The following is a 9,316-nucleotide window of genomic DNA, read 5'->3' on the forward strand; positions in this document are numbered from 1 at the left end:
ATAACCTCAAACTTTATATGCAACAAGGCAATACTTTAACTAAATACTTTTAATTAATTTAAATATCTAAATTAAACCAACTCTAAAACTTTATTCGTAATAACTACTAAAATGCTGCAAAGTTATTATCAAAAACACCTGAATCTTAAAGCACCGACTGTCTTTATGAAGCCTCTACTGATAAACTGACACACTGCTCAGGACATGAGGTTCCCTGGCCAATTCTCCAAATAAACAAAGAAATAGCTAAATAATGACGTCTCAAAGGAGTACTCCACGAATAAAAGCGGAGCTCACCACTAGCACTGAAAGTGAGGGAAGTTCTAACCCGTAGCTTGCTCGCCTGCAAAATCGGTTCCTACATTGTACCGTAGACCAACGTAGGTTCCCAAAAGAGAACGTCGGTACCATCCATTGTACTCAGTGAGTCTCAACGACAGGGGACGAAACTTTAATTAAATATACATTACAAGCAAAGATTCTAAATGAATGAAAAACATAAAGCTTCTGAGAACAATTATAAAATAATTGCATAGCAACAGTTTATGAGTATTCTAAAAGAAATTCTTTTCTTTTTCTTTCTTATCTAAAAAAAGTACTTCACTTTATGCTTCGGGAGTTCCAACTATCCTAACTTATTTATGTCTTAGTCACCGTGTGATCGGCCCGGGTTCGATCCCAACATGATCGAATATGCCCAATCCGCGAGGTGCCCCTCGCTTCATGGTTCTTAGCGCCCATGTATCATACCTTAGTCTGGCTAAGTAAAGACCCTCGGCTCGTGTGCTCCCTACTTTGGCACAAGTAGTTTCAGGAAGTCAATGCCTTGATCAGGACCCTCGAACTGGACGATGACCCCTTCTTAGAATAGAGGATACTCCCAAAAATACTTTAATAATAAATTATTCTGTGTGACCTCGCTAGGATCTAAATTAACTTCTCAACTTTCTTGACAATTCAAGTCTAAATCTTTTCTGGAACAACCTATACATACTCATACTGGTATCCTTAAATGTAAAGCATGGCAAAAGCATGAAATAAACATTCAAAGTATTTCTAGAGATTCTTGCTTCTTCGTGAATTTTCAACATGAAAATGGCATATAAGAATAACAAAAAAGTTTGAAAATTTATGCACATGTATCAGAATAAGTCATCTAAACTTTAGCTAGAACAATTTTAAGTTAATAGGTACTCGCTCGCTTCAATTAAGTACATGTTAACTCTTTTAAGCAATTCATCAAACACCTTGTATATGTGCTTTTGTGAGTTAAACTACTTTAGTAAAGGGTTATATCAACTCACCTCAAAACTACTCGAGCCAATACGTAGGCCCCAGTCCAATTTAACGTAGTGTATTTTAATTAATTTTAAAGTTTCACACCTAAACATGGAATTTACTGTTGATACAGAGAAATAAGGGAATTAACAATTCAATTCTTACCTACTACTACTGTAGGATAATTGACAATAGAAAATTTTATATACCTGTGTTCAAGAACTAATTATTTGTAAAGAAGCCTAGAATTTTTGTTGTCTGCGTGAATAGTTCGTTGCCTCTATTTCTTGAGCAAACAGAATGTTAATTCTGTTTTTCTTATAAGGCTCTTTACGCCTCTTGCCTTCCAACAACCCTTTATGGGCTTTAGGCTTGTCACGTGGTCTCTTTTTTGTTTTCTCTTCTTTTCTTTTTTTTTTAATTTTGATTTAACTAGTATTTAATTATACCCACTGTTAATAATTAATAATAGTAAAATTATTAATATTTCCCTAATTGTATATCCAATTATTTATAAATAGAGAAGTAGCTCAAAAGTCAATCACAAGGGTTTAAATCCGTAATATAAGTAAAAAATTTATGCACTCAAGGCAAGATTAAAAAAATTAAATTCTATATTTAGCGTGTCTTGAAACTTTTATAGATTTGAGGAGTGTTACAATCCCCCATCCTTATAAACATTTGTCCTCGAATGTTGCTAGGGCCTTATTCTTAAGCTAACAATCATTCTTTAAGTCATTGAACTTCTTAAGTTTTCTTAGCACTACTCACTTTCCCAAGGGACTCAAGATTTTGGCTAACTTCCTGAATTTTTAAAAGTTTCGGCAGAGTCTCCTCTGTAAATTGGACTATCCAAAAAAATATCCTTGTTACTAATACCACAACTACACCACCAAAAACTAAATATACCATAACAGGCCATTCATAAGCACCATACACAGCTTATAAACTAATTACTCACACTCCGGCAAGGAGGTACCACAATAACCAACCAAAATCTAAAGCATAACACTTCAGCAAAAGCAAATCACTTTAATGAATTAAATGTACTCTGCATGGTACTAAATTATTTAATAACTAGATATACTCTGACATAAACTAAATTACTTCAACAACTAAGTATAATCTAGTTAGGACATAAACACTTACTAACTTGTATTTAATAAATAAAATATAAATGTCATGCCAAAACTAGGTTCACATAACTTGTTCCTCAAATAAATAAGGATACTTCTTCCTCATATCTTCCTCGACCTTCCACGCAGCCTCTTTTGAATCATGATTACTCCACAAAACTTTTACCGATGCTATATCTTTTGTTCTCAACTTTCTTACTTGCCTATCGAGAATTTCTATAGTTACCTCTTCATAAGTCAAGCCTTCTTTAATTTTTATGGTATCGGTGTTGATACCCAATTTTGCCCTCATATTTTTATAAATGTCATGTATACTTACAAAATATCTTTTTGTATTATTACCTATTTTATAGGGGCCATATAAATATTTTCTATGATTTGTCATAATTTTTAAAGCTTTAAAATTAATTTTCTTGCATTTAAATTACTTGAATATGTATTAATTATCCCTTTAAATTATTTTATGATGACTTAATGATCCAAATTTATTATTTGTATCCATATATATATTTCATAATATTTTTACTTCATTTAATATAATTATATTTGTATTTTTAAGCTATTCACATAATTTTGCAATAATAGCCCATATGCTATGCATAATTATAATTATTACATTATTTATGCTAAAATAATATTTTTATATTTTTTATAATGTTAATTTATTATTTTCAATCATTTTATAGCATAAGTAATATTTATTATTTATTTATTTATTTTATTTAAATAATTTCGTGTATTTAATTGTTAGCCCAATTTTAGGCTAATTTCGGACCAAACAAGGCCCAAAACAGCTGGCCCATCTCCATTAAACCCTTCAGTAGCCCAAACTAAACAACCACTTTAAAAATCCGATTACGACCCATTTTAAACAACCCACCCCACCCTTTCTTCTATCTCGGCCGTTGATCTCAGAGATCAACGGCCCACAGACCCCCTCTTATCCTTAATTAACCAAACCCAAACCCTAAAGACCCATTCCCCCATCTCCGCCGCCCACAAATGCTCTCTTCTCCTCTCACACTAAACCCTAGCCGCCTCACCCCAAATCCTAGCCTGTACCTAGGAGAATATGGAGATCTTCCATATTTCCTTTCCTTTTTCTATACTCACAGTGTTTCTTTCCCGTTTTCTTGACATTATTCATCTAGCAATGAGTTATATAAGGAAGTCGGTTATTTGGGAGGTTTCTCTGGCTCAGATTCTCGATGGTTACCATGTTCTTGACTTGATACACTCACTATCAGACCATATGGGTCCAATTCAGCGAGATTTTCAACTATTTGTGTTCTCCTTTTGAACTAGGGTTTGCCTGATTTTTCTCCTAAATTGATTCTAAATCGATTTCCCATGCTTTTCTTTCTTTATTTGTGTTTAATCGACTGTTTTTCTTTATTTGGGTATTTAATTTTGCTACTATATAAACACTTCCCCTGATTCCCTTAGGACATACCTTAATCACTGAAATTACTACTATTATCTTATTCTCACTTGTCTTATACTACTCTGAGGCTTAATCTCTTGGATGGCTGAAAGCCAAGGCCACCAGAATTCGATTATCGGACTTTTCTTAGTGTGAGCACTACCCGAGGTTTATTCGAAACCCTTGGGAACTCTGATGCACTGAGATTCCTGGGTTCTACTGTTCGTTTTTGCTATTGACATTGGAGTGTTGCTGAAATTATTCCTCTTGTTTACTTGTTCATTAATCTGTAACTGGTAAGTACCTGTGACCCTTGTAATTTCATTCTCTCTTCGTTTAAGTTCCTGCTCAGCATATATATGTCTCTGAGATTGTTTTTATGACCCAACATGCTATTATATGCTTTGAAGCTCTTATCGAGGCTCTATACCTTCTAGTAATCGAACTTGCCTATTTGTTGCCTTGATTCTGTTTTTCTTAAGCATGTTTGCTCTAATGTATGTGTTCGAATGCTTATTATTGTTGCTTATTCTGAGTTTAGCTTCTTGCATTGTCCTGTATCTTTGTGATAAATCAATGCATGTGTTCCAGACCTTGTTGAGTCATTCCTGACCAACCTGCTAATTTCCTGAGGTTGTACTGATTAGCTAAGGCATGTTCCCATGCTATTTAAGTTCTAGTGTATGTTTGACTTGGCAATCCTGTGCTCTTCATTATTGTTTGAGACCTTAGGATAAACCCCATGCTTGGCGTTTTCTCCCATGTGTGGCCAACTAGTACAAAGTTTGATGCTAGCTTGTCTTGTTAATCTGAAACTCACATGTTGCTTGTTTACCATAAATGCTCCTGTATTGAATGATACTTAGCATGTTAAAGTTATCTCACATTCAATTAAGTATTTGCTCATGAACCTATTCTGCTATGCTACTCTCACTAGGCTCTCAGGTTAGACATTCTATTGTATCCCACTTGTTCTTGTCTATGACTCTGCCATGTTCTCATGTTAAGTCTCTTAGTTAAACTCTCCTTAACTAATTCTAGATCATGTCTTAAGCTTGATTTCTGAAACTTGGCATTGTATGTGTTCACCCTAAATAAATATGCCTATGAGGTTTTTCTAGTGTTTGACTGTGTTCAGCATGTTACTCCCATTCTTTTGTTGAATAATTGCTGACGCATGAACTTATGTTGTCTTCTGTGTAAAAACCCCTTGTTGAAGATTAAGCCCCATTGATTCTCCTAGTTTTAATGTTCTCTGCCTAATCAATTCGGTCACTCTTTCTTTCTGAAATGCCAATGTGTTTAGGTGAATCTTGCTAAGTGTCATATAATCCTATCTTTATGAGGCATTGCTTCAGGGCTGTTTAATTGATTTTCATGTGTGGTTCATTAATTGGTTTAAATGGTCAATCCGTAATTGTTGGGCCTGACATGAGTTCATGTATGGCCTTCGGTTGTGCAAAATGGACACACTATCTTGTTTGAGATGCGTTTGGATTTGGGCCTGTTATTCGTGTGAAATAAAACTTGTCAAAGACCCAGTACGTACTGGGTTACTTGGTTTGGGCATATTCCCAGGCCTACAGTTGTTCCTTTATGTAATGTTTGTACTTGTACTCATTATTTGAGCTTGTAATAATTTGTAATAATGAATAATGGGGAGATTAATGAAAAGGGGCTGGGGTATTCTAATATTTTGCATGAAAGGGTAGAAAACGTGCCTATAGGGTCTATGTGCTTTATGTGCTATTTTGTTTAACTTGCTTTATTTCTGCACATCAATAGAAATCATGTCTATAGGAATCACGCACACACTTCAACAAACTTGTCAAAATATGTCAACTCAAGTAATCGCTACATTGTTTCCATGTCTATTATTCAACACCTAGACAGCATGTCTATAGGATGAATAATACATGTTTGTTACTTCCCATCTAGATACCATGTCTATAGGTTTTCAATTAATCGATCAATCAGTTATTTCTATTGCTTTTAGCGCACTGCTCCTTAAGATATCATGACTATAATATTCTAATCAATTAATCAGTCGCTTTGTTATTATCATACTTAGATGACATGCCTTTAGGGATAATTATATAAAATATATTTCAACTATTAGAAACCATGACTATAGGGCATTGACGCCCGCCTAAGAAGCATGCTTATAAAATCAGCACTAGTAATCTGGTAACTCGTATCGCTTCACTGCCTCATCACGTAAACATTTAGAAATCATGCTTATAGGATTAGTAACGTTCTAATTTGCCCAAAATAACTTTCCACAAAGATGAGCTACCGCCAGAAGGGTTGAGTCACAACAAGGCGTTACACATCACAGTGCAATTTGAGGACAAGTTCATTGCAAGGGTCGAGATAGATGAAGGTTTGACTCTGAACATATGCCCACTCACCACTCTGAAAAGATTAGGTAAGGGCTTGCACGAAATATGAATCAAAAGCATGAATGTGGAAGCATTTAACGGATCTCAGAGAGCCACTATCGGGGAAATCAACCTTGATCTATAAATGGGTCTGACTTGATTTGATGTTGATTTCTAAGTGCTAGATATATCTGCTACTTACAACCTATTGTTGGGATGACCATGGATACATGCAGCTGGGGAGATGCTTCCACTCTGCACCAGGTTGTGAAGTTTGAGTGGAATCATCAAGAAGTGATCATTCATGGAGATGGAAGCAACCTAATCTACACTAACCAGACCGTTCCAGTCATCGAAAACAGGAGGAAGTTGGGCGGAGAAACATATCACCGCATTGAGCGGGTTAACGCAATTGAAAAGGATCGATGATGGAGCAATAAGATAGAAAGCATATTGTTGTGGACGGGATATGAACCAGGCAAGGGTCTTGGTAAAAAGCTTCAAGGGATCACTAAACCCATACAACTACGGAATCATGGCATGACCTTTGGACTCGGGTATGAATACACCGTACAAGAACATCAGGATTGGATACCTCCTTGTGTCCACTAGTAAAGCAGAAGCTCAGAAAGTTCAAAACCAGATATGAGTCTGAAGATAAAAGAGGAAGTCACCAAGCAAATCAAAGCCAAGGTTCTTTGAATGGTCGAATACCCGACCTGGTTAGCCAACATTGTGCCGGTTCCGAAGAAGGATAGGAAAGTTAGAGTATATGTCGATTACCGAGATCTGAATAGAGAAAGTCCTAAGGATGATTTCCCGCTGCCTAACATACACATACTGATTGACAATTATGCAAAGCATGAACTCCAATCCTTTGTGGATTGCTTCGCAGGATGTCATCAGATTTGGATGGATGAAGAGGATGCCGAAAAGACCGCTTTATCACACCATGGGGAATATATTGTTACAAAATGATGTTGTTTGGTTTGAAGAATACTGGGACCACCTACATGAGGGCCATGACAACTATCTTCCATGACATGATACATAAGGAAATAAAAGTGTACGTGGATGATGTTATCATCAAATCTAAAAGGAGTTCGGATCGCATAGCAGACCTGAAGAAATTTTTCGATCGACTTCGTAAATACAACTTTAAGTTAAACCTTGCAAAATGTGCCTTCGGAGTCCCTGCTACAAAGTTGCTAGGTTTCATCGTAAGTCGTCGAGGTATTGAGTTAGACCCGTCAATAATCAAAGTTATATAGGACTTGCCACCGCCAAAGAATAAGAAGGATGTGATGAGCTTTCTAGGTCGCCTCAATTATATCAGCCACTTTATAGCTCAATCAATGGTAATATGTGAGCGGATCCTCAAGATGCTGAGGAAAGATGCTGCAACAAGCTGGACTGAAGAATGCCAGAAAGCCTTCGACAAAATCAAGGAGTATTTATCTAAACCGCCCGTGTTGGTCCCGCCAGAACCAGGAAGACCTCTGTTGCTTTATCTGTCCATGTTGGATGGAGCCTTTGGATACGTTCTGGGGCAACATAAAGAAACTGGGAAGAAAGAGCAGGCGATATATTATCTGAGCAAGAAGTTTACACCTTGCGAGGCCCGGTATTCTCTGTTGGAACGCACCTGCTGTGCTTTGACATGGACAGCCCAGAAGTTGAGATATTATTTATGTGCATATATTACATATCTCATATCAAGGATGGATCCACTAAAATACATCTTCCAGAAACCCATGCCTACGGGTAAATTAGCAAAGAGGCAGATATTGCTGAGTGAGTTCGACATCATCTATGTAACTCAGAAGGCAATCAAGGGGCAAGCATTGGCTGATCACTTAGCGGAGAATCCCGTAAACGGAACATACGAGCCATTGAAGACGTATTTTCCCGACGAGGAGGTGTCGTTTGTAGGTGAAGATATTATCGAAGCATATGACGGTTGGAGGATGTTGCAAAACTCAGGTTCCCGTGCACCAACAATATGACAGAATTTGAGGCCTGCATCTTGAGACTCAGGTTGTCTGTCGACATGAATGTTCAGGAGTTACTGGTAATCAGAGCTTCTGATATATTGGTACACCAGGTACTAGGAGAATGGGCTACTAAGAACACCAAAATATTGCCATACTTGCATTGTATACATGAGTTTATCAAGAGGTTCACAAGGATAGAATTCAAACATGTTCCAAGGATCCAGAATGAGTTTGCAGATGTATTAGCCATCCTGTCTTCCATGATAATACATCCAAACAAGAATTTCTTCGACCCTATCCCAATAGAAATTCATAAGCAGCCAGCTTATTGTGCTCATGTTGAAGAAGAGTTCGACAGAAATCCATGGTTCCACGATATCAAAGAATACTTGGAAAATGGAAAATATCACACACACTCAAAAGCGCACGCTTCGAAGATTGGCCAACCGTTTCTTTCAAAGCGGCGGAATTATGTATAGAAGGACTACTAATTTGGGATTACTGCGATATGTCGATGCCAAGAAGGCATCTAGATAGCCTGAAGAAATACATGTCGGAACTTGCGGGCCTCATATGAACAGTTTTGTTTTGGCCAAGAAGATATTAAGAGCATGTTATTTTTGGATGACTATGGAAACAAACTATATCAAATATGTTCAAAAGTGTCACCAATGCCAGATACATGCTGATATGATACGGGTACCGCCCAACGAACTAAATGCAACGATTTCGCCCTGACCTTTCTCTGCTTTGGGCATGGATGTCATCAAACTAATTGAACCCGCTGCTTTAAATAGACACAGGTTCATTTTGGTGGCTATAGATTACTTCACAAAATGGGTTGAAGTCGTATCCTATAAGGTTGTAACTAAGAAGATCGTAACAGATTTTGTCTTGGACCGCATTGTTTGCCGATTTGGAGTACTTGAGTCAATCATTACTGAGAATGCCGCCAATCTCAACAGTGACTTGATGAAAGCTATGTGTGAAACATTCAAGATCAAGCATCGAAACTCTACAACATACAGGCCGCAAATGAACGGAGCCACAGAAACCGCCAACAAGAACATCAAGAAGATATTGAGGAAAACGGTGGACAACTAT

The 9,316-nt window shown here is 37.0% G+C and overlaps 1 protein-coding gene across 1 annotated transcript; it reads left to right on the top strand.

The window, feature by feature from the left end:
- Positions 1-8,220: 8,220 nt before the first annotated feature.
- On the top strand, positions 8,221-8,691 carry LOC138905927 (uncharacterized). Its single transcript, XM_070194440.1, has one exon. The coding sequence runs from the start codon at positions 8,221-8,223 to the stop codon at positions 8,689-8,691; it is 471 nt and encodes a 156-aa protein (XP_070050541.1).
- The last annotated feature ends 625 nt before the right edge of the window (positions 8,692-9,316 follow it).

Source organism: Nicotiana tomentosiformis, chromosome 2, assembly GCF_000390325.3.
Source record: "Nicotiana tomentosiformis chromosome 2, ASM39032v3, whole genome shotgun sequence".
NCBI classification, from domain to species: Eukaryota; Viridiplantae; Streptophyta; class Magnoliopsida; order Solanales; family Solanaceae; genus Nicotiana; species Nicotiana tomentosiformis.

Excerpts from the sequence above, each read along its gene's own strand:
- LOC138905927 (XM_070194440.1), top strand. The coding sequence starts at position 8,221 with ATGACAGAATTTGAGGCCTGCATCTTGAGACTCAGGTTGTCTGTCGAC.